General features: G+C 44.6%; 1 protein-coding gene across 4 annotated transcripts in view; it reads left to right on the top strand.

Moving 5' to 3' along the window:
• Positions 1-26,738, top strand: part of KMT5C (lysine methyltransferase 5C) — a 163,237-nt gene that overhangs the window by 39,304 nt on the left and 97,195 nt on the right. For all 4 annotated transcript variants that reach the window (XM_069200771.1, XM_069200772.1, XM_069200768.1 and 1 more), the window contains 3 exons: positions 5,459-5,478; positions 5,624-5,760; positions 18,229-18,377. In XM_069200771.1, coding sequence (XP_069056872.1) covers positions 5,459-5,478; positions 5,624-5,760; positions 18,229-18,377 — 306 coding nt within the window. The remainder of the gene's footprint in view (positions 1-5,458; positions 5,479-5,623; positions 5,761-18,228; positions 18,378-26,738) is intronic.

The following is a 26,738-nucleotide window of genomic DNA, read 5'->3' on the forward strand; positions in this document are numbered from 1 at the left end:
ATGATGCAGTCCCTGTATCGCAGCTGAAAAATCAAAGTAGCACATGTCTCGTGGCTGCAGATTTGATGCTTCTCATGGTTCAGCGCGGATTGATTATTATTATTTTTTTTTTTCCATGCATCACCCCTGGGCGTCATTTTCTTCATCGACACCGCAGCTCAGTAATGATTCCCTGCATGGCCATTCCTTCGAGGAAAAGAATCAACGCATCACTAACCTGACGGGAAAAGAATCGATGCGTCGCCTGCTTTTCCGACGCATTCCCTCCTTTGCAGCCTGCATCGTCTTTGTTTTTGACGCATCCAAGGTACTGTGTGTTATAAGGATACAGCCATTGATTCTTCAGGATTAAGACTCTTTTAACCTTGAAAAGTGATATCTGTACTTTTGTTTGTTGTTTTATTTTGTCATTTTGGTCTTCAAGTCATAAAAATATTGGCTATTTTTCTAAGCTGGTGTTGAGGGCTTTTTTTTTTTTTCCCACTGTTACTGTGTGTTTACAAAGACTTTACATATTGCTTCTGCGAGAAGCCTGACTGCTTGAACCAAGCTACCAAGAGGGCGGGCAAGGGTTAACCGGTGTGTGACTCCCTTACCCTGACTAGAGTAAAGCCTACCTTACCTAGCATTATTGGGATGACTTTGGCAGTAAGGATCCTTATAGTCCTCTTAATGCAAAAAGTTTTTCCAAGGTGAAAGGTCAGTGCCCAAGAAGGTGTTTATCAGATAAGCACGACTTATCCAAGATGGTACTCTAATACTGACAAACGGTTGTTGATATCCAACAAAGACCATCTTGGGGAGGCACTCTTCATATGTAGCAATCATGAGGTATTATTTTTTATTGGTGCAAGATGCAGAGCAGTGCCGGACCAATAGAAAATAAATTCTTTAGGCTTCATGCAGACTATAGAAAAGACACATATACATCATTTTCTATCCATGGAAGTGGTTGTTATGGTTGACTTCCGTTCGGGTTAGGGTTGTGGAGGAGGAATTTACCCTCATTAAGCTTGGGTACAAGGTCCTTGTTAATGGGCCTCACACCCTTATAAGGCGTGGTGGTCAAGTCAAATGTCAACACCCTTTTGCGTGACAGATTATGGTTCAGTATGTAAGGGCTCAAGGGAATATGCAATCCCGGTTGATAGACAGCAAAGCAATAAAAAGGAAACCTAAGAAGGGATCAAGAGAGGAAAGGGAAGAGCAAGAAAGAGAATAAGCTAGAAATCATTTGCAGTGTGAGGAAGTCCGACCTGACAGAGTTGCCATTTGTGGTAGATTGTTGAAGAGTTACTAGACATGCAAGGCTGAGTTTGGGGAGGCAAGATACTGCTGTCTCCTTGCAGTGTTTGCAGTCAAAATATTTGGTTGCCTGCCCCTAATCAGTACATGTATTTGCTTACACCCCGCTGAAGATGTAGGTTATTGGAGGGAGCAAAAGGCGAGTTACTAGATACACCCTATCTTTTCCCCAGATATGTAGGTGCCAGAGTATGGTCATGACTGGTGATACTAGCACTTTAAACCTCCGTGTTGTTTAGTACATTGAAAACATTTGATAGAGTAATTTGGATGTAATGTCAGATTGCAATAGTAATATAAAAAATGAGCATTGACAAGGCAGTGGGTTTGGCTTTTGTGTAGTGCATAAATGTGGGGAGACACAGCAGTTATTTATTTGTTCTTTTATGAAGCTTTAGAAGTTATTAGCCAACATATACCACTCCAGCTTTGGCTCAGTTTACAGAATCCTTAATAGTTGGTATCCAGAAATACCAAGCTTCCATATTCGGATAATTTTCTTTTTACTTATAAGTTAATTTCTAGTCTCATCCCACTGTTATGTCACATTGACATTTTCCTTTATAATGTTAATATTGTTTTTATTAACATTTTTAGATGGCATATATCAGTTAAAATACGCCTTTGTAATGTGATTTCGATAAACATTAAGCACCTTATTATAGACACTGTGCATAACCCATTGATTCAAAATATGTGCACCTGTTTTCTTGTTGCAAACAAGTGTCAATAACTATGATTTGAAAGTAGCTAAATAGTCTAACCAGGAAATAGAAAGAACATAGCGATATAACGTATTAGTGCCAATAGCGTTGGTGAAATTTCCTGAAATAACGCCAAAGCAAATTGTTGTTTTTTCACAATTTGTGAGTCTTTTGCAGAAAACTCTAGACTCCAGTACGTCTGCAGACAGGGAAATAACAATAGAATATCTACAAGGTCACACTTGAGAGGACCTTCACCTCCAGCAGTGATCAATCGTGGTAATTTTCACTCCATATAATTTTATGGAGACGAATACCATTGATAGAGGATTTTAATTTCAAGCAGGCCTCTCTCAATCCCTTCTTGTGTATTTGCTTTTGAGAGGTCCAGTCCTCCTTTGACCGTTGAATAAAGCTTTCTCTTGCAGTCTACTATCTCTGGTCACCATTCCTTTCTACAGGCCCCACAGATTGATGTAAGAGAGATTAGGGGATTTCTCAAGGAACCTGGGTCCTCCACCAATTTTACTATCTATACAGTGTCCGTGTTATTTATATTTCAATATTAAGAATGGTGGTAGGTGGTATTCCTGCCACTGTTTTTCCCTGGATGTCTGTGTTTCCCTGTATTAAATTATTTAGTATATTTATACCATGTGACACCCATTGTTCCCATTATTGTTCCATATGGATGCTTCACTGTTTATCTGTATATACTCTCAAGTGCCTATGGAAAACCATCCATGTGGTCAACATTGCTATGATTGTGGGGACTGTGCAGCACTATTGGTGTTCCTCTTACAATACAGGCATGTAGGTTCAGTGAGCTATTTAGATAATGCCTTTCAATGCAGTTCCACATCAGAGGTTTGAGTGCATTGACATGTACTATGTTAGTGTGATACATGATGGGCCTGGTGGTAGATATGCATAAAGGGTAGTCGAAGGCCACCAACCTCTGTCACGCTTTGAAGTTTGAATGGTTAATGTTGGGTGGTCTTGCCTATCCGGATGAAGTTGTTGATTTGCACAGTAATGTTTAGTAAAATATCTCTGGTTTGATAGTTAGAGTGTTTGCATGAGGTAGTTATACCTAGAGGCTACTACAATTTTTATGATGTGTACACAAGAGTGATATTTGTGATAACTGTAAGGAGGTCCATCGCGTGAATTCATTGGCAATTTTTTCATTAGAGGATAGAAGTTATGTAGTGCCTTATTTTTCTGTCCTGTATTAAGTAATACCCCTATGCATTTTAAATTACGTTTCACCCATCTAAATTTGTAATCGTCCACAGACTCCCTGACAATACCCCTTTATAATGGAAGCATCTGACTCCTATTCCAAAGGAGGAATATGAGTATCCGTGAGATCAGAGAAGGTATCAGTGTGGTTGTTTGTTTAATGGTAAAAATTATACGATCTGCATCTAACAATATTTTTACAGTCATCTCCTGGTATCAGTTCCCTTGATCAATTTTGTTAGTCTAAGGGCAGTTGTCATATAGAAAAAGGCAACATACCTGCCTTGTAAAGTGTCTTTGTCTATCAAGAGCAGAGTAGCAGTTCTGCATTTGCCTCTTGAGAATAAATCCATTCTCCTATTTGATAGATTGATGTAGCAAGTGGCAATTAACTGATTATGCACACAAGTTTCTATTCAAGCTTGAATTAAGAAAACCAGGACAAGTTGAGTCAAAAGTAAGCAATCAGAGAGTAGGGAGGCACCAGACTTTAGGTAATGTGTACAGTGTTTTGCCCCTCATCAGCTTGCCATCTCCCTGCAACTTCACTAAACATTTGCCCAGAAAGAGTTATATGTTTGACCTTACCTTCTACTGCTGTGATGCAGAGAAAGTGGCTGGAGACCATTGCAGCAGAACAAGAAGATAAGAAGATGAATGTGGAGTCAGGCTCAAATTCAAAATTAAAGTTGCAGGAATGCCAGACTGAGGCCTTCTTGATAAACCATAACTGACCACAAAAAAGTAGAAGCAAGGTTGAGCCTACTGACAAGGTTAATGCAAAGTACTGCAAATGAGTACAGGGAACTGGACCCTGCCAGCCTTGTTACTGCTGTTCCTTTCAGCTGCTGTAAAGTCCCACTCTGGTTATACATGTCAGCATTCACATGCCAACTCATTGACATGGCAGTGTCACACACTCTAGGCCTCACAGATGTGATGGTTTGAAAGTAAGTTGCAGAATGTAATCACTAAAGGCTAAATGGAAGTAGGGATGTAAAATTCCATTCCACACATGGGCTTATTAGCATGTTTAGATTGACCCAGGCGCGTATCATCCTCCCAGTCATCTCTAGTTCCAAAATCTGTTTACAGCATATGAATCTATGAAATTTGTAATGATGAAGCTAAAAAAAGGTTTGTACCTTTATTATAGCAGTAGCCCGGCATTTGCAGTTATCATACATTGATATTCCCCTCCCCTTACGGTTTAGAGCAATTCCATGTCCTTGATAATATTCTAAAAGTCTTTTTAAGGCCTGCATAAAATGAAATTTAATTTGATACAGTCACAGCTGTCGATGGATAAGAACATTCAAACTGGATAAGAACGTACTGAATCTGTTAAAAGAATAAATATGCCAGAATTCTTTTTTTCCCCTCACTTTTTAGTTTCATAACCTTGAAATCATTTGTTTTGAATTGTATGCAGAACCCGAAGGCATTCTTCGGCATGTCCTAATCAGAACAGTGTGTATGTTGTGTAGCTCATCAGTTCTTAAGCTCAGTGCCTCAACTGTTTAGAAAAAAAATATGTACACACACACTTAAACACACACACGTGTGTGTGTGTGTGTATGTGTATATATGTATGTGTATATATATATATATATATTTACTTATGATGATTCTTTGGAGAAGTGCAACAACCAGTAGTATGGATGATTTGTGGCCTCAATTGTAGCACTGGTATGCACTAGCAAAAACAAAACCGCATTTAAGAGCAAAAAAGACAGTGATTTGCTGGAGTCTAGCTTTTGTCTTCTAGAAATTAAACCACGTTTTGAAAAACTCTAATTTTGATTTTTGTTTGTGAATAAAACAAAAATATATTTTAAAATGTATGTACTTGTTTGATGTATATTTATTTCTGAAGCTTTGTGCATTGTTTTGAGGCTGAAATTGAACAAATTACTTAGGCCGTAGTCTCTGGCTTACAGTCATTAGTCAATGGTGGTTCACAATGGTCAGAGGCATAAAGACAACTGGTGTAGCTGATCGATGTATATACCCTCTATGTTCTGTCTTCCTTTCTATTTCATTTTCTCTCTTCACCTCTTTCTTTATTTTCTCGCACTATCTCTCAGTCCCTCTCTCTTCCTGTCTCCTAGTTTCATTACAAATGTTTATAGAAGCTGTGATAATGTTTTATTTTCCTGTCTTTTTGTTTTTCTCCTGCTTTCTTGGTGTGTTGGACTTTGAAGACTGCAGGCCGAACTGTAAGGTAAGGCTATTTATTCAATGAATGCACAGGCTAAAAGAAGCAATGGGGTCAGAGGAAAGTATGATACTGAAGTGATGGTGTAGGAGCAATTACCTTGCACATAAAAGCCGCTAATGGAGGTTTTGTTTCCCACCTCTGCCTAAAGTTTGTTTCAACAGAAAGAAACACTGCCTCTGTCAAGGTTCTCAGGGACATACGACCAGAAGAGGAAATCACCTGCTTTTATGGCGACAGCTTCTTTGGAGAAAACAACGAAATGTGCGAGTGTCGCACTTGTGAAAGGTGAGCAAGTCTTCCACATAGAACGAGCATCGCTAGTAAAAAAAAAAGAAGGAAGGATTAATGAAAGAAATAAAGTGACACCTTTCGTGCTAATAGAAACTATTAGGGCTATCTGTAATGAGGGAGACGTTAGTAGGGGAGGCACCCTCTGGTAGAAGGGAATTGGGGAAGCGATTGGAAGAGGTGTGGCAAAAGTTTGTGGTAGTTAGAACTTGGTGGCACGTAAGATTAAGGGATTCTGTTGGAGGGAAGTGAGGCGAATGATGGAAGTGTCTTTGGTTGCAAGAAACATGCAAGAAAGGAAGATTGTGGCTCTTAGTAGCAGATGAAGCAATATGGTCTCAAGTGGATAAGGAATCGAGGTGAAAAGAGGATCTCTGGGTTAGAAAAGCTCCACCATGAGATTCTGTGTGATATTCATACAGAGTAGATTATCTCGGCTAGCATGCAATATCTGCAGAAACACATTTCATAATTCATTATTCAAGTTTGAAAATTAATGTAAATAGAAAAACATGCATTTGAAAGAGCCTGCATTTTGTTTTTGTTTTTGAATTTTGATTCTTACAAATTTAACCAAATTGCCAAATCAATGGAAAATAAAATTTTCAGGAAAGATTAAAACTAAAGCTCTATAAACGTTTTTAAAAAGTGAAAACCAAGGTAAATATGACATCGCCTAGGCTGTAATAATACTCCTTTAAGAATTCCAGCTGCTGTACTTGATTGTTAATACAAAGGGGCAGTAATTATAAGAAAAAGAACACCTGACAAAATTATGAGTTTTTTTCAATTGCAGGACGCAACATAAAATTTTATTCCATCCAAACTTTTATATTTTTGATAACTTCAGTTTTTTATCCTACTCTGTTCGATGGTGTTTTTTTTTTAAAATTTTTTTTTTAAGTAGACATGTCATCCACTTCAGATTGACAAGATTCCACACACAAAAAATATAGATAACGTAAACACTGTACGATCAATGACTTGACCAACACAAATATATTAGAACAACATTAAACAGTGACACGACAAATGGACTGTTGTTAAGACAACACATTACCATCGTCCTATATCACCATTGAAACCAGTTCAATCATTCAAATAAAGGGAGAAAAAATAAATTAACAATTTTTTCACAGAAAAATACTCTCCTAAAAACAAAGGGAAGAATAGATGGCATATCATTGCACATTTAAAGGCCTATACTAGAAAAGGGACCTTAGATGACTTTTAAAATTTCGACAGTTCCCTTTCATCTTGCCTAATTCCCTGCTAGATCACTTGATTGAGAACTGGCGATGTGTTTCGAACCTTATAAATCAGGTTTCTCCTCAGGACCATGAACTGGATCAAACCTACACCTTCTGGAGGTCAAAAAATCGTTCAACCCAATTAGACCAAGAAACAAGAATCCCAAATAATTTACATATATGATGTAAAGAAATGGCTCCCTGTTGCAGTTACCCCCCACTTTTTGCCTGATACTGATGCTGACTTGACTGAGAAGTGTGCTGGGACCCTGCTAACCAGGCCCCAGCACCTGTGTTCTTTCACCTAAAATGTACCATTGTTTCCACAATTGGCACACCCTGGCATCCAGATAAGTCCCTTGTAACTGGTACCTCTGGTACCAAGGGCCCTGATGCCAGGGAAGGTCTCTAAGGGCTGCAGCATGTATTATGCCACCCTAGAGACCCCTCACTCAGCACAGACACACTGCTTACAAGCCTGTGTGTGCTAGTGAGAACAAAATGAGTAAGTCGACATGGCACTCCCCTCAGGGTGCCATGCCAGCCTCTCACTGCCTATGCAGTATAGGTAAGACACCCCTCTAGCAGGCCTTACAGCCCTAAGGCAGGGTGCACTATACCATAGGTGAGGGTGCCAGTGCATGAGCACTGTACCCCTTCAGTGTCTAAGCAAAACCTTAGACATTGTAAGTGCAGGGTAGCCATAAGAGTATATGGTCTGGGAGTCTGTTTTACACGAACTCCACAGCACCATAATGGCTACACTGAAAACTGGGAAGTTTGGTATCAAACTTCTCAGCACAATAAATGCACACTGATGCCAGTGTACATTTTATTGCAAAATACACCCCGGAGGGCACCTTAGAGGTGCCCCCTGAAACTTAACCGACTGTCTGTGTAGGCTGACTAGTTCCAGCAGCCTGCCACACTAGAGACATGTTGCTGGCCCCATGGGGAGAGTGCCTTTGTCACTCTGAGGCCAGTAACAAAGCCTGCACTGGGTGGAGATGCTAACACCTCCCCCAGGCAGGAGCTGTAACACCTGGCGGTGAGCCTCAAAGGCTCACCCCTTTGTCACAGCACCGCAGGACACTCCAGCTAGTGGAGTTGCCCGCCCCCTCCGGCCCCGGCCCCCACTTTTGGCGGCAAGGCCGGAGAAAATAATGAGAATAACAAGGAGGAGTCACTGGCCAGTCAGGACAGCCCCTAAGGTGTCCTGAGCTGAGGTGACTCTAACTTTTAGAAATCCTCCATCTTGCAGATGGAGGATTCCCCCAATAGGGTTAGGATTGTGACCCCCTCCCCTTGGGAGGAGGCACAAAGAGGGTGTACCCACCCTCAGGGCTAGTAGCCATTGGCTACTAACCCCCCAGACCTAAACACGCCCTTAAATTTAGTATTTAAGGGCTACCCTGAACCCTAGAAAATTAGATTCCTGCAACAACAAGAAGAAGGACTGCCCAGCTGAAAACCCCTGCAGAGGAAGACCAGAAGACAACAACTGCCTTGGCTCCAGAAACTCACCGGCCTGTCTCCTGCCTTCCAAAGAACTCTGCTCCTGCGACGCCTTCCAAAGGGACCAGCGACCTCTGAATCCTCTGAGGACTGCCCTGCTTCGACGACGACAAGAAACTCCCGAGGACAGCGGACCTGCTCCAAAAAGACTGCAACTTTGTTTCAAGAAGCAGCTTTAAAGAACCCTGCAACTCCCCGCAAGAAGCGTGAGACTTGCAACACTGCACCCGGCGACCCCGACTCGGCTGGTGGAGAACCAACACCTCAGGGAGGACCCCCGGACTACTCTACGACTGTGAGTACCAAAACCTGTCCCCCCTGAGCCCCCACAGCGCCGCCTGCAGAGGGAATCCCGAGGCTTCCCCTGACCGCGACTCTCTGAAACCTAAGTCCCGACGCCTGGAAAAGACCCTGCACCCGCAGCCCCCAGGACCTAAAGGACCGGACTTTCACTGCAGAAGTGACCCCCAGGGGTCCCTCTCCCTTGTCCAAGTGGAGGTTTCCCCGAGGAAGCCCCCCCTTGCCTGCCTGCAGCGCTGAAGAGATCCCTTGATCTCTCATTGACTTACATTGCGAACCCGACGCCTGTTCTAACACTGCACCCGGCCGCCCCCGCGCCGCTGAGGGTGAAATTTCTGTGTGGGCTTGTGTCCCCCCCGGTGCCCTACAAAACCCCCCTGGTCTGCCCTCCGAAGACGCGGGTACTTACCTGCAAGCAGACCGGAACCGGGGCACCCCCTTCTCTCCATTCTAGCCTATGCGTTATGGGCACCACTTTGAACTCTGCACCTGACCGGCCCTGAGCTGCTGGTGTGGTAACTTTGGGGTTGCTCTGAACCCCCAACGGTGGGCTACCTTGGACCAAGAACTGAACCCTGTAAGTGTCTTACTTACCTGGTAAAACTAACAAAAACTTACCTCCCCCAGGAACTGTGAAAATTGCACTGTGTCCACTTTTGAAATAGCTATTTATGAATAACTTGAAAAGTATACATGCAATTGAAATGATTCAAAGTTCCTAATGTACTTACCTGCAATACCTTTCAAACAAGATATTACATGTTAAATTTGAACCTGTGGTTCTTAAAATAAACTAAGAAAATATATTTTTCTATACAAAACCTATTGGCTGGATTTGTCTCTGAGTGTGTGTACCTCATTTATTGTCTATGTGTATGTACAACAAATGCTTAACACTACTCCTTGGATAAGCCTACTGCTCGACCACACTACCACAAAATAGAGCATTAGTATTATCTCTTTTTACCACTATTTTACCTCTAAGGGGAACCCTTGGACTCTGTGCATGCTATTCCTTACTTTGGAATAGCACATACAGAGCCAACTTCCTACATATGACCTAAATAAATTTTTTAAAATTATATCAACTCCCTTCAAGCAAGCTATGCACTTACTTCAGATGTTCAAATTTAAAAAAAATAATCCCGGATTCCACGTAAGTGTAATAATCATTGGAAAATAAAAAGTACGTTAAAAGGAAACAGTGACTCACAAACTTGTTACTGAAATAACACCACCTAAGTCCGTTCTCGTTTTAGTCCAGAAGGGAAACAGACGAGAACATTTCAATCTTAAACTGTGAGACCATATCAGAATCAAACAAGATGAAGAAACAAATTGATGGAAAAACAAAGCGATGAAACAACAATGACGCCACAGGCCGTCCTGTGTGTGCACTGTCATTACTTGCAGAACACCAGTATCACGTTTGGGAAAACTTTGCTAGACATAGATTAATACTGGCAACCGATCAAAGATCAAAACGACACGTCGACAATTTTACAAGAATCGGTAAAATCACCCATCATCAATCTGTCAAAAAGAATTTTAACAACAGTGGAACACAGTGTCCTGGAGAAGGGCTTGTCTTTTGTACCAGCAAGAAATACTGATTTTGCTAAACTCAAAATGGAAGTAGTGAAATTATTTTCGCTAAACATGCCAAAAAGCTTTTTTTCTGACTCCTGATTTTCCAAGTACTGTAGAAGCTTCTGGACTCCAAAATAAATCCAATTTTTGTCCTCCTAACCCAGTTCCCAAGGAGGTTCCTGCATTTGAACCGGCTGTTTTCTCAGCAATGTTGTCATTTGGAAAGTAAGAGGGAATTTGTTATGCAAAACCGTACTTGTAGGAAGTTGGCTCTGTATGTGCTATTTCAAAGTAAGGAATAGCATGCACAGAGTCCAAGGGTTCCCCTTAGAGGTAAAATAGTGGTAAAGAGAGATAATACTAATGCTCTATTTTGTGGTAGTGTGGTCGAGCAGTAGGCTTATCCAAGGAGTAGTGTTAAGCATTTGTTGTACATACACATAGACAATAAATGAGGTACACACACTCAGAGACAAATCCAGCCAATAGGTTTTGTTATAGAAAAATATCTTTTCTTAGTTTATTTTAAGAACCACAGGTTCAAATTTAACATGTAATATCTTGTTTGAAAGGTATTGCAGGTAAGTACATTAGGAACTTTGAATCATTTCAATTGCATGTATACTTTTCAAGTTATTCACAAATAGCTGTTTTAAAAGTGGACACTTAGTGCAATTTTCACAGTTCCTGGGGGAGGTAAGTTTTTGTTAGTTTTACCAGGTAAGTAAGACACTTACAGGGTTCAGTTCTTGGTCCAAGGTAGCCCACCGTTGGGGGTTCAGAGCAACCCCAAAGTCACCACACCAGCAGCTCAGGGCCGGTCAGGTGCAGAGTTCAAAGTGGTGCCCAAAACGCATAGGCTAGAATGGAGAGAAGGGGGTGCCCCGGTTCCGGTCTGCTTGCAGGTAAGTACCCGCGTCTTCGGAGGGCAGACCAGGGGGGTTTTGTAGGGCACCGGGGGGGACACAAGCCCACACAGAAATTTCACCCTCAGCAGCGCGGGGGCGGCCGGGTGCAGTGCAGAAACCAGCGTCGGGTTTGCAATGTTAGTCTATGAGAGATCAACGGATCTCTTCAGCGCTGCAGGCAGGCAAGGGGGGGCTTCCTCGGGGAAACCTCCACTTGGGCAAGGGAGAGAGACTCCTGGGGGTCACTTCTCCAGTGAAAGTCCGGTCCTTCAGGTCCTGGGGGCTGCGGGTGCAGGGTCTTTTCCAGGCGTCGGGACTTAGGTTTCAGAGAGTCGCGGTCAGGGGAAGCCTCGGGATTCCCTCTGCAGGCGGCGCTGTGGGGGCTCAGGGGGGACAGGTTTTGGTACTCACAGTCGGAGAGTAGTCCGGGGGTCCTCCCTGAGGTGTTGGTTCTCCACCAGCCGAGTCGGGGTCGCCGGGTGCAGTGTTGCAAGTCTCACGCTTCTTGCGGGGAGTTGCAGGGTTCTTTAAAGCTGCTTCTTGAAACAAAGTTGCAGTCTTTTTGGAGCAGGTCCGCTGTCCTCGGGAGTTTCTTGTCTTTTTCGAAGCAGGGCAGTCCTCAGAGGATTCAGAGGTCGCTGGTCCCTTTGGAAGGCGTCGCTGGAGCAGAGTTCTTTGCAAGGCAGGAGACAGGCCGGTGAGTTTCTGGAGCCAAGGCAGTTGTTGTCTTCTGGTCTTCCTCTGCAGGGGTTTTCAGCTGGGCAGTCCTTCTTCTTGTTGTTGCAGGAATCTAATTTTCTAGGGTTCAGGGTAGCCCTTAAATACTAAATTTAAGGGCGTGTTTAGGTCTGGGGGGTTAGTAGCCAATGGCTACTAGCCCTGAGGGTGGGTACACCCTCTTTGTGCCTCCTCCCAAGGGTAGGGGGTCACAATCCTAACCCTATTGGGGGAATCCTCCATCTGCAAGATGGAGGATTTCTAAAAGTTAGAGTCACCTCAGCTCAGGACACATTAGGTGCTGTCCTGACTGGGCAGTGACTCCTCCTTGTTGCTTTCTTTGTTCCCTCCAGCCTTGCCGCCAAAAGTGGGGGCCGTGGCCGGAGGGGGCGGGCAACTCCACTAAGCTGGAGTGCCCTGCTGGGCTGTGACAAAGGGGTGAGCCTTTGAGGCTCACCGCCAGGTGTTACAGCTCCTGCCTGGGGGAGGTGTTAGCATCTCCACCCAGTGCAGGCTTTGTTACTGGCCTCAGAGTGACAAAGGCACTCTCCCCATGGGGCCAGCAACATGTCTCTAGTGTGGCAGGCTGCTGGAACTAGTCAGCCTACACAGACAGTCGGTTAAGTTTCAGGGGGCACCTCTAAGGTGCCCTCTGTGGTGTATTTTACAATAAAATGTACACTGGCATCAGTGTGCATTTATTGTGCTGAGAAGTTTGATACCAAACTTCCCAGTTTTCAGTGTAGCCATTATGGTGCTGTGGAGTTCGTGTTTGACAAACTCCCAGACCATATACTCTTATGGCTACCCTGCACTTACAATGTCTAAGGTTTTGTTTAGACACTGTAGGGGTACCATGCTCATGCACTGGTACCCTCACCTATGGTATAGTGCACCCTGCCTTAGGGCTGTAAGGCCTGCTAGAGGGGTGTCTTACCTATACTGCATAGGCAGTGAGAGGCTGGCATGGCACCCTGAGGGGAGTGCCATGTCGACTTACTCGTTTTGTCCTCACTAGTACACTCAAGCTGGCAAGCAGAGTGTCTGTGCTGAGTGAGAGGTCTCCAGGGTGGCATAAGACATGCTGCAGCCCTTAGAGACCTTCCTTGGCATCAGGGCCCTTGGTACTAGAAGTACCAGTTACAAGGGACTTATCTGGATGCCAGGGTCTGCCAATTGTGGATACAAAAGTACAGGTTAGGGAAAGAACACTGGTGCTGGGGCCTGGTTAGCAGGCCTCAGCACACTTTCAATTGTAAACATAGCATCAGCAAAGGCAAAAAGTCAGGGGGCAACCATGCCAAGGAGGCATTTCCTTACATGGACACAGTGCAATTTTCACAGTTCCTGGGGGAGGTAAGTTTTTGTTAGTTTTGTCAGGTAAGTAAATCACTTACAAGTCTCAGGTTTGGGTCCAAGGTAGCCCACCGTTGGGGGTTCAGAGCAATCCCAAAGTTACCACACCAGCAGCTCAGGGCCGGTCAGGTGCAGAGGTCAAAGAGGTGCCCAAAACGCATAGGCTTCAATGTAGAGAAGGAAGTGCCCCGGTTCCGGTCTGCCAGCAGGTAAGTACCCGCATCTTCGCAGGGCAGACCAGGGGGGGTTTTGTAGGGCACCGAGGGGGACACAAGTCAGCACAAAAAGTACACCCTCAGCAGCGCAGGGGCGGCCGGGTGCAGTGTGCAAACACGTGTCGGGTTTCCAATGGTTTTCAATGAGAGATCAAGGGATCTCTTCAGCGTCGCAGGCAGGCAAGGGGGGGGCTCCTCGGGGTAGCCACCAACTAGGCAAGGGAGAGGGCCTCCTGGGGGTCACTCCTGCACAGGAGTTCCGTTCCTTTAGGTGCTGGGGGCTGCGGGTGCAGGGTCTTTTCCAGCCGTCGGGAAATGGAGTTCAGGCAGTCGCGGTCAGGGGGAGCCTCGGGATTCCCTCTGCAGGCGTCGCTGTGGGGGCTCAGGGGGGACAGCTTTGGTTACTCACTGTCTCGGAGTCGCCGGAGGGTCCTCCCTGAGGTGTTGGTTCTCCACCAGTCGATTCAGGGTCGCCGGGTGCAGTGTTGCAAGTCTCACGCTTCTTGCGGGGAGTTGCAGGGGTCTTTAAGTCTGCTCCTTGAAACAAAGTTGCAGTTCTTGTGGAGCAGTGCCGCTGTCCTCGGGAGTTTCTTGTCTTTCTTGAAGCAGGGCAGTCCTCAGAGGATTCAGAGGTCGCTGGTCCCTTGGAAAGCGTCGCTGGAGCAGGGTTCTTTGGAAGGCAGGAGACAGGCCGGTAAGTCTGGGGCCAAAGCAGTTGGTGTCTTCTGTTCTTCCTCTGCAGGGGTTTTTCAGCTCGGCAGTCTTCTTCTTCTTGTAGTTTCAGGAATCTAAATTCTTAGGTTCAGGGGAGCCCTTAAATACTCAATTTAAGGGCGTGTTTAGGTCTGGGGGGTTAGTAGCCAATGGCTACTAGCCCTGAGGGTGGGTACACCCTCTTTGTGCCTCCTCCCAAGGGGAGGGGGTCACATCCCTAATCCTATTGGGGGAATCCTCCATCTGCAAGATGGAGGATTTCTAAAAGTTAGTCACTTCAGCTCAGGACACCTTAGGGGCTGTCCTGACTGGCCAGTGACTCCTCCTTGTTATTCTCATTATTTTCTCCGGCCTTGCCGCCAAAAGTGGGGGCCGTGGCCGGAGGGGGCGGGCAACTCCACTAGCTGGAGTGTCCTGCGGTGCTGGCACAAAGGGGTGAGCCTTTGAGGCTCACCGCCAGGTGTGACAGCTCCTGCCTGGGGGAGGTGTTAGCATCTCCACCCAGTGCAGGCTTTGTTACTGGCCTCAGAGTGACAAAGGCACTCTCCCCGTGGGGCCAGCAACATGTCTCGGTTGTGGCAGGCTGCTGGAACCAGTCAGCCTACACAGATAGTCGGTTAAGGTTTCAGGGGGCACCTCTAAGGTGCCCTCTGGGGTGTATTTTACAATAAAATGTACACTGGCATCAGTGTGCATTTTTTGTGCTGAGAAGTTTGATACCAAACTTCCCAGTTTTCAGTGTAGCCATTATGGTGCTGTGGAGTTCGTGTAAAACAGACTCCCAGACCATATACTCTTATGGCTACCCTGCACTTACAATGTCTAAGGTATTGCTTGGACACTGTAGGGGCACAGTGCTCATGCACTGGTGCCCTCACCTATGGTATAGTGCACCCTGCCTTAGGGCTGTAAGGCCTACTAGAGGAGTGACTTATCTATACCTGCATAGGCAGTGAGAGGCTGGCATGGCACCCTGAGGGGAGTGCCATGTCGACTTACTCGTTTTGTTCTCACCAGCACACACAAGCTGGCAAGCAGTGTGTCTGTGCTGAGTGAGGGGCCTCCAGGGTGGCATAAGACATGCTGCAGCCCTTAAAGACCTTCCTTGGCATCAGGGCCCTTGGTACCAGGGGTACCACTTACAAGGGACTTATCTGGATGCCAGGGTGTGCCAATTGTGGATACAAAAGTACAGGTTAGGGAAAGAACACTGGTGCTGGGGCCTGGTTAGCAGGCCTCAGCACACTTTCAATTCAAAACATAGCATCAGCAAAGGCAAAAAGTCAGGGGGTAACAATGCCAAGGAGGCATTTCCTTACAATACATAAATATGTAGTAACCTGCTCAAATGAAAGAAGGACACCCATTGTTAGTGATACTCCTGCAGTTGACGAGTCATGTGGTCAATAGCAAGTATGTATAATAGAGGTGAAAGGGGGGCTTACCTGCTTGGCACCCTTTGCACTGGAAAAGTGTCCAACATCAGAGCACTGACCCTGACCTTGGCCACTGGTTTAGAATGTAGCTGAGTTATCGTCTGCAGTATATAACCACCCATTCTGAATCCACAGAGTGCAACCATAGAAAATGACTATTCCAAAGATTATAGATTTTCATAGTGAGTGGGTTTAGGTGCCTTCTCACAAATCTTCAGTGTAGACTTAGACCAAAAGTGGGGCTCGTATATTTTTACATGCCTTGTACAATTCAGTAGACAAGCCATCTGAGCTCAGGGTTCTCCCTACAGCAGGGTTTTCCAGTGACCGCTTTTAGTTCTTCAAAAGGACATGGATATATTTAAAAGTAGTCTGACAATCTTCCAACCAAACTAGGGCAATTTATTTTTCCAAGTATTTGGTAGTATTTCCTAGGTCCTTCCTGACACTTGACGCATATAACCATACACATTATCTAACAAATCCTGCTGGTAGTACTTGCTAGCAGAGAACATTTTGACACCATCTACCTCCGTCTGTTGTGTGGCTGCTATAACTCTTTCACCAGCCAGGCCGGTGTTTGCCTGGGCCGCTCACCTTCACAATATTGCTTGAACTGTGCCTGCTGTCCCAGAAAGGCTGCCTCCCTACCTACCTGCTCTCGGAATCTCCGCAGCAGGGGCTTTCCCTTCTAGGGTCTTCATGTCCTGTACCATGTATTCCAGTTGCATCTTTAGATCTTTTCACATGCACGTTGTATAAGTATGCCACATATGTAGACTTTGAAAGCCTTCCTCAGTGTGTGCCATTTGAGAATTGACCCCGTGTTGAGTTGGAGTTCTGTAATGCAGTACGTTGTTACTCTTCGAATACAGTGTCCAGCCAAGATGCCGAATGGAACCTTCCACCTTTGTGGATTTTAGCCTACAGCAAGGGTAGGTATAGTATCACTTTTATTATGGAGTAGTCTAAAATTGTGCAGGAGAGGCAAGCAGGCTTTAGGGCCCTGGGTGCAACCACCTATGCCATAAGCCAAAAATCTGTGTTTGAGAGTACTCTGTGCAATGGTGAGTAAAATGAGTACTCCATGTTGTGATCCCCATACAGCTGTCACATGATTCCTATTATATCTGTCAGCTTGTTAGCAGCCTATGTATTGTGTGAATCATATCCCCTGGAACTGTCTAGTTCTGGGTTTAATGTTAAGTTGAAATTTCCTTCTTGGATCACTACCTCTGTGTCAAGGTGTTTGACTATATTAAGTATGTTGATTAAACAATCTAGCATGTCCACATTCAGTGCATATATGTTAACGTGGGCCACTGCTGTTTTAGAGAGACCAGAGTTGCACTGTAAATCTGACATCTGAGTCATCAAATTTGTTAGTCTAAAAATCAATAGAACTGCGTGCTACACACTCCTGTAGAGTAGGTGCTAAATGATAAGTGACCTTTGATAACATTTCCTTGCAAAGCTGGTGGTGTGCCATGGGTTTAGGTCTGTCTTCTGCAACATAACCAGATTTAGGCCGTGTCTATCAAAGTACGTTAACACCTTTGTGGTCTTTTGGGAATTGTTTAGGAAAGTGATATCCCAGGATAGGAGTGTCACTACTTTCCTAGAAAACGTTGTTCCCTCATTTAATCTAAGAAGACAACCTTATTACTATGCACTGTGCCTTTATATTGATGCTCTGATGCAGTCACTAGTGGGAAAAAACATAGCATGCCGAACTGCGCCTCATCCCTCATCTCCCTTCCACTCTGATATCCCAAATTGTCAGTGGCAGTTTTCTCCAGTCACCAATATGTACAACCAGTGAACTAGGTCGATAGCGCTCTACACCTTGGGTCATGAGGTGCCAGGCAGCTGTCTGTGGAATTCATATGACTGTGTGGAATGTGCAGTGCCCTTTAGGTGTTTAGGCCTATGTCTCAAAATGGTTTATGGATTGAAGAGCAGTTCTTACAATTGTGAGAGGTTTGCTGGATCAGCATGGTAACTACTCCCAGACTGTTTCTCATGCGCAACAATCAGATTTACAGCTCACAGTCGCAATGGTGGCAGTCTACTCAGCATTATTCAGTTTGGTCAGGCCTACTATTCTGCTATTTTCATATGCTACTCCTTCAAAGGACTGGACTTGCTAAGCTATTCAAATATTTTACTATCCATGAAGATCCCATGATGTAGGAAAACATGACTTCTTTGCAATCAAAATCCTAGTTCTTATTCATCACGAGTCTCTTCATTGCAGTCATGAAAAATCCACCCTTCACAGTAACACCATGATAGCATCTCTAAAAAAGATCAGGATCCTGAGATTCAGCCAAAGCAAACTGAAGCACCAGCCTGTACATGGCACAAATTATTAAACAAGCAGTATTGGATTAGATTTGCAGGCATGGTCTCTCTTCAGAAGACTATCTCCTACTATGCCTTACATGACTTTTCTGTTTTTCAGGAAGGGAAATGGAGCTTTCCGTCTCAGGAACAAGGACACATCTACCTCAATAGAGAAGTACAAGCTCAGAGAGACAGACAGGCGGCTTCTCAGGCTGGAGGAACAGAATTGTAAACTCAGCCCACATGGCCACAGAGGGCATACACCAAGTAAGTATCTGCCTTTCCGCACTGTACACACTGCAATGTACATGGTTTACTCAGGGTCCAGAGGGTGTTTCTAGTTGATGGAGTTAAACACATCCTTTTGTGGACACTGGGAAGTGGTCCTAGCCTTGGGTTTCTGGAAGGCCAAGTCCCCTATAGAGGCTTGTTTTGAAGGCACTTCTGAACTGTAGTAAGCTGGTTGACTCCTCCAGTATATGTTTAAGGATTTCCAGTATGCTGTGTCCAATATTCTAATTCTTCTTTCACCATCTCATGTCCATTTGAGCAGGAAATGGGAATTCATTATGTTCATTGTTTGGCTGTGGATTTAGCTGGGTGTATTTTTTTAAGCTCTTGTTTAGGGCGGGACCCTCTAGCTCATTGGACCATGGTGCAAAGTCTTTATAATGTAATACAGTGGGCCACTCAGAGAAAGATTATTTCATTCAGTGTTGGGGTGATGTCAGCAGATTTAACTTGTTTTAAGTAGTTATTTAATTTTGATCTCTTCGGACCCTTCTGTAAATAAGGTCCAGTCAAAGAATTACCAAGGTCCTAGTGAGTTCTGAGATAGGGCAGATCCTTGTCATAATAATGATGTGGAATTCTGCTGAGATATAGTGGTGAGAGAAGAGCTATTGGTCCAAAGTCATTTTAGACTTTTAATTTCTTGAGAGGTGTCCTGATATCTGGGTGCTGAGTACTCAAGCAGGTGCTTACTTTAGTTCTAAAATAGTGGACCACTGTCTGTAGATTATGGCCTTTGTTGTGTCTCACTCCATCTAGAGCCATGAATGAGTTTTCATAGAAGCTCTTTACAGATGTGGCTAACACGTCAGTCTTTTTACTGGGCTTCATGACATTAATGGCAGATCCAGAAACACCTTTCAATCACAGGCTGCCATTTACTCTGTTCTCCTCACCGTACTTTTTTTTTTTTTTGTAAACGTTGTTGAGATGGATTTCTCAGGCGACGTATTCTTAATCTACACAGATCCATTGTGATTTTGTATTTATGTATGTATGTGGTATTGGTATAGCTCAAACTTAGTAAAATGGCAGGGGAGTACAGTACATGCAGACGGTAGTGAAGGATGGAGAGTGACTGGTGGGGGGGGGGGGTGAAAGGTGGAAATATAGACTCCTTTTACATCTGAAGAGCCGATTTTAAGAAATCTGATTGACATCTGTCGAAATCAGTACGTCATGAGGGTTATTACTGAGAATGGTATTTTCTTAAGAGAGTATCCCCAACTTGAGTCAACCATTTGTACATTTTAATAGAAATTCTTTAACATCTTCACAATAGTTGCGGAGCATCCTGGCTTCATGCATTCATGTCATTTTGCAGCAGAATCCTTTTCCAGATTCACATGCTGTGTATTATTCTCCCATCAAGTTGTTGTGCTTGGAATAGCAACTAAGTAATGGCAGAATCTGTATTGGTAACCAAGAATTAGACCTTAAGCTCAGAACATATTCACCATCATCAGATCCTGATTTGCACTGCAGGTTTAAAACGTTATTGATTGTCTGATTAAACACTTGTAATTACAAAACATCTGCCACATTTTTGTAGTTACGCAGGCTTTGGACCTTTCCAGACTCAGTCCGTGTATAATGATTATAGCTACAGACTTTCTATCCACTGTGCTTTTTTTGGTTATGGTTAGAACAACATTTGTTGTGTTGGAACTGTCACTGTCGATACTTGTGAATAGATGTATGCAGGTGTGGAATTTGTGTCTTCCTCACGAACACAGACTGTACATGGATTATAGATGTTTCAAGCCAAAATAACACTTGAAACATGGAAATAAAAATTGATAAAGCGGTTTTTATTCTTTGGTATTAGGGTCCGAGTTTGATGAAGCACAGTACAAAGACTTTGTAAGTTCAGATTTTGAACTTCACTTGCAAGGCTAAGTTTGACAATCAAATGTAGAATCTGATCTGTTCTCCTAGTTAGAGGAGTCTCAAGAAGTAAGTACACTTTACAAAAAATCACAATCTTCGATTAACTCAGATTGAAAAGTCTTTGGAGCATACACATTGAAACAGGAAATGTCGGACTAGGACACTTAAGTGGAACAAAAAAAAGAAAAGAAACGACGTTGATGTCTAAGCAGACTAAACACATGGGTAACTTGGTGCTGCAACTTGATTAGGTTGAAGACCTTGAAAGGTTTTTGGATGATCTCAGGCTATGTTGACTCAAAAACTACCTTCAGTACCAAAAAGTTTTTATTTCGACTTCAGACATGTCACCAAAACTGTAAATGACGAAAAACCACATAAGTGCCAATTAAAATATAATTTGAATAGGCACCTAGGTCTTGGAACATTTCAGAGTGGCCTAGCCATCATAAGAGAAGGGGGGATCTAGGAATCGGGGCCTTATACCAGTTCTGCTTCATAACCACAGCATGTCTAAGTGGGTGACACTAAGCAGCCTAAAGAGGAAGAGGTTAAAGGTCGCTAATGGAGAACTGGAAAGATTTCCAAACAGGTTCCGGAGTTCGAGGCAGGCATCTATCCTCCTCCTTATTTGCCTCCGGAGAGCATTTCAAGCCAGAAAGGGGTACTTAAGAGAGGAGGGGGGGGACACCTCTAGACAAAGCCACTGGAATTATGTGGCAGGGGAGGGCCAAAGTATGCGTCCAGGTTAATTAACTTTTGCAGCAAGAAAATGGAAATTATGCAGCACATTTCGTGATAGCTTTACTTCATTATTTTGAGGTTTGTAGTCTTGTTAACACTGTCTGAACATCGGCTGCTCCTCAGTAGTACCAGCTTAACACTTCTTTCCAAAGGGCCTTCCACTGTACTGCAACATATGTCACTGCGTTTTAGTAAAGTTTGAACCATTTTAACTAGAAACATTTTTTTGTTAAAATCTGCAGACTGTGCAGCAGGTGAAGGATTATCTATAGTTTTGCAAAAAAACTCTGCAGCTGCACAATCGTGTAAGTCTAGTAGCTCTGCCTATAGCGCATAGGTAGTGACAAGCAGATGCATCTTGTTTTTAATAGATACTTGCACCCTCTCCAATACAAATGTCCTCAGGATGTTTTCAGGATTGTTCCTACTGCTAAGTCACTCACCCATACAGAGGAGAGAAAATCCAGACCTGTGCCACAGGATATACATTACTTCAAATAATTTGCACTTCACAAATCACTTATTTGTTGCAACTGCTCATCAGCTGTTAGTTAACTTGCTTTCTATAAATGCCAACATCCTGATAAAGAAAACAGAAATTTAGTTCAATGAAGATCAATGTTACCTCCTTTCTCTTTTTTATTTTTTATTTTTTATTTTTGCTGTGCGGCAGTGCAGTAGTGTTTGCAGGGGTGTGGAATTTATTAAAATATCTACTTGTCCACGGGACAGGTTGCTTCTCAAATCTACTTGTCCTGTAAAAAGATCTACTTGTCCCTTTGGTGCCATGTAGTGTGGCGCCAAATTATGGCAGCAATCTCATTATGTAAGAGCTCTGATAATAGCCTCTCTGATTATGCCAAGGCTACTACCATAGTAGGGCTTGAATACTTGCAGTTTCAATCCCTACTGTGTCAATTTCCTTATTTTTCCACCTTTCTGCAGATCTGCATACTGGGGCTGGAGGAAGCAGTAAGCAATAGTTCCAGGGCTGGAATGCCTTTGAGTCTGCAAACCTACTAACCTGCATGTTTTAAAGATCTTCACCAGCTTCTCTCTAATATTTTCCCATAATAAGAAATGTTGGACATTTACTCCTGACAATGGCAGAATTAGAACTTCTTCCAGGGTTGGGAAGAAAGTGGCTGGAGGGAAAATGAACTTGCAAATGCTCAATAGATTTTCACATGAGCAAATCTACACATGCGTATTTACCCATGCTAAAATACAGTTCACAAATATTTTATAGGGGTCGACATATACCATGGGTGCACTTTTGTGACTTTCTTTAAGAATTTGGGGCCACATGTAGGTAAGTTCAGATTTGCGACCCGCAAATTGCGAGTCGCAAATCCGAAAGTAGGATGGTGTCCCTGACACAATCTGTGATTCGCAAGGGCTTCGCAAATGCACACCTCATGAATAATCATGAGGTGGGTCGAAATTTGCGACCCCCTTGCGAATGGCGGCCTCACAGGGATGGTGGCCTGCTGGAGACAGCAGACCACCATGTCTGTGACTGCTTTTCAATAAAGCAGGTTTTTTTTTTTTTTTTTTTTTTTTTGTAATGCAGCCCGTTTTCCTTAAAGGAAAACGAGATGCATTACAAAAACGAAAAATGAAACGTTTTCGTTTCATTTTTTCAGAGCAGGCAGTGGTCCTGCGGACCACTGCCTGCTCTGAATTTTTTTTTATAGTGACATTCACAATGGGGAAGAGGTCCCAGGGGGACCCCTTCCCTTTTGTGAAAGTGTTAGCACCCATTTGAAAAAGGTGCAAACTGCGATTGGTTTGCGCCCGCGTTCGCAAAACAATCCTACATTGCACTGCGAGTCACAATTAGGAAGGGAACACCCCTTCCTAATTGCGAGTCGCAAACCTGTTTTGCGATTTGGTAACCAGGTTACCGAATCGCAAAACTGGGTTTGTGCATCGCAATGTGCTTTTTGCACGTCGCAAACAGCGAAAGTCACTGTTTGCGACATGCAAAAAGCTACCTACATGTGGGTCTTGGTCCCTAATTAGGTCTGGTGTTAAAGACATTTTGTTTTTATTAAACTTCTATTTCTCTCTCTTTCGGCTGGCTTTACTGTGAGTGATCGCATTCTTCTCTTCCACAAGGAGCATATTGGCACACAAAGTAGTTTTGTTCAGTGTCAGGAACTACAGTGGCAATCAGTGACGTAACGAAACTGGAGGGTGCCCCTTTGCAAAGAACATTGAGGAGCCCCACCTCCAGACTCACTCAGGGCAGGTGCTGTGCTGAAGGGGCCCCCTGGAGGGCGGCTGCGGGGCCTTTGTTATGCCACTGGTGGCAACGTGTGCTTTTAGAGTTCAAAAACGTTTTTTTTTTTTTTTGCCAGTGTTTGTTACAATGTTGAGGGCCTGGTAGCTCCCACAACAATAAAGTGTTACAAAAGCCATGTCAAAACAAGACACGCATTGATGAAACTAAAAGACTTATAAAAAATATGTCAGATCAGTTGGCTTTGTCAGTGTTTGTTTATTTTCATGCTTCCCATAATCGTGTTGAAAATGGTTACACTGATTTTCCATTAGAAATATTTTTGGGAAATACTAGCATGCATCAAAACATTTTACTAAATGACACCTCATTTGCATCTAATCAGAGAGCATTCTGGGAGCATTATACTTAGCCTCATAGCCTAAACTTTTCAAACATGTGTATACACGTTTTTTTTATTTGTACTGGAACCAACGTCAGTAGTGAAGTGTGACCTTAAAACCTTTATATACAGCACTCACCCTAATAATGAAGGTTTTCAAATAATGAACCATAAATACAAGTTCGAACAGCATTATCTTTTGGAAACACATTACCTCAAATGTAGAGAGTTCCACTCTCTGTAAACAGGCCGCCAAAGGGTTTGTGCTGCAGAGGGTTGGGCCTACTTGTCCCAAGGACAAAGTAAACATAAAAACTTGTTGCCCTTGACCCCAAACAAGATGTCCCGGGCGTGGTTTGTGTGCTGAATTGTAACAGGACTCACTATGGGAGTGAGTGTGCTACCTCTAGAATGGGTGAAAGGCAACAACTCTCATTTTTGGATGAAACTGGAGGTCTGGTGCATTACTGAAAGCTTTTTTTTTTTAGGTAAAATAAGTGCTATGTGACACAGCCAGCGTTGGCAGTTTCATATTGTAAGGAAATGCCTCCTGGCATGGTTACCCCCTGACTTTTTGCCTTTGCTGATGCTATGTTTTGAATTGAAAGTGTGCTGAGGCCTGCTAACCAGGCCCCAGCACCAGTGTTCTTTCCCTAACCTGTACTTTTGATTCCACAATTGGCACACCCTGGCATCCATGTAAGTCCCTTGTAACTGGTACCCCTGGTACCAAGGGCCCTGATGCCAGGGAAGGTCTCTAAGGGCTGCAGCATATCTTATGCCACCCTGGGGACCCCTCACTCAGCACAGACACACTGCTTGCCAGCTTGTGTGTACTGGTGAGAACAAAACAAGTACGTCGACATGGCACTCCCCTCAGGGTGCCATGCCAACCTCACACTGCCTATGCAGTATAGATAAGTCACCCCTCTAGTAGGCCTTACAGCCCTAAGGCAGGGTGCACTATACCATGGGTGAGGGCACCAGTGCATGAGCACTGTGCCCCTACAGTGTCTAAACAAAACCTTAGACATTGTAAGTGCAGGGTAGCCATAAGAGTATATGGTCTGGGAGTCTGTCAAACACGGACTCCACAGCACCATAATGGCTACACTGAAAATTGGGAAGTTTGGTATCAAACTTCTCAGCACAATAAATGCACACTGATGCCAGTGTACATTTTATTGCAAAATACACCCCAGAGGGCACCTTAGAGGTGCCCCCTGAAACCTTAACCGACTATCTGTGTAGGCTGACTGGTTCCAGCAGCCTGCCACAACCGAGACATGTTGCTGGCCCCATGGGGAGAGTGCCTTTGTCACTCTGAGGCCAGTAACAAAGCCTGCACTGGGTGGAGATGCTAACACCTCCCCCAGGCAGGAGCTGTCACACCTGGCGGTGAGCCTCAAAGGCTCACCCCTTTGTGCCAGCACCGCAGGACACTCCAGCTAGTGGAGTTGCCCGGCCACGGCCCCCACTTTTGGCGGCAAGGCCGGAGAAAATAATGAGAATAACAAGGAGGAGTCACTGGCCAGTCAGGACAGCCCCTAAGGTGTCCTGAGCTGAAGTGACTCTAACTTTTAGAAATCCTCCATCTTGCAGATGGAGGATTCCCCCAATAGGATTAGGGATGTGACCCCCTCCCCTTGGGAGGAGGCACAAAGAGGGTGTACCCACCCTCAGGGCTAGTAGCCATTGGCTACTAACCCCCCAGACCTAAACACGCCCTTAAATTTAGTATTTAAGGGCTCCCCTGAACCTAAGAATTTAGATTCCTGAAACTACACGAAGAAGAGGACTGCTGAGCTGAAAAACCCCTGCAGAGGAAGACCAGAAGACACCAACTGCTTTGGCCCCAGACTTATCGGCCTGTCTCCTGCCTTCCAAAGAAACCTGCTCCAGCGACGCTTTCCAAGGGACCAGCGACCTCTGAATCCTCTGAGGACTGCCCTGCTTCAAGAAAGACCAGAAACTCCCGAGGACAGCGGCACTGCTCCAAAAGAACTGCAACTTTGTTTCAAGGAGCAGATTTAAAGACCCCTGCAACTCCCCGCAAGAAGCGTGAGACTTGCAACACTGCACCCGGCGACCCCGACTCGACTGGTGGAGAACCAACACCTCAGGGAGGACCCTCCGGCGACTCCGAGACCGTGAGTAACCAAAGTTGTCCCCCCTGAGCCCCCACAGCGACGCCTGCAGAGGGAATCCCGAGGCTCACCCTGACCGCGACTGCCTGAACTCCATTTCCCGACGGCTGGAAAAGACCCTGCACCCGCAGCCCCCAGCACCTAAAGGAACGGAACTCCTGTGCAGGAGTGACCCCCAGGAGGCCTTCTCCCTTGTCCAGGTGGTGGCTACCCCGAGGAGCCCCCCCTTGCCTGCCTGCAACGCTGAAGAGATCCCTTGATCTCTCATTGAAAACCATTGGAAACCCGACGCGTGTTTGCACACTGCACCCGGCCGCCCCCGCGCTGCTGAGGGTGTACTTTTTGTGCTGACTTGTGTCCCCCCCCCGGTGCCCTACAAAACCCCCCTGGTCTGCCCTCCGAAGACGCGGGTACTTACCTGCTGGCAGACCGGAACCGGGGCACCCCCTTCTCTCCATTGAAGCCTATGTGTTTTGGGCACCTCTTTGACCTCTGCACCTGACCGGCCCTGAGCTGCTGGTGTGGTAACTTTGGGGTTGCTCTGAACCCCCAACGGTGGGCTACCTTGGACCAAAAACTGAAACCTGTAAGTGACTTACTTACCTGTGAAACCTAACAATACTTTACCTCCCCCAGGAACTGTGCAAATTGCATACTGTAGTATGCACAGAGTCCAAGGGTTCCCCTTAGAGGTAAGATAGTGGCAAAAAGAGATAATACTAATGCTCTATTTTGTGGTAGTGTGGTCGAGCAGTAGGCTTATCAAAGGAGTAGTGTTAAGCATTTGTTGTACATACACACAGGCAATAAATGAGGAACACACACTCAGAGACAAATCCAGCCAATAGGTTTTGTTATAGAAAAATATATTTTCTTAGTTTATTTTAAGAACCACAGGTTCAAATTCTACATGTAATATCTCATTTGAA

Source organism: Pleurodeles waltl, chromosome 7 (assembly GCF_031143425.1).
Source record: "Pleurodeles waltl isolate 20211129_DDA chromosome 7, aPleWal1.hap1.20221129, whole genome shotgun sequence".
Lineage (NCBI taxonomy): Eukaryota > Metazoa > Chordata > Amphibia > Caudata > Salamandridae > Pleurodeles > Pleurodeles waltl.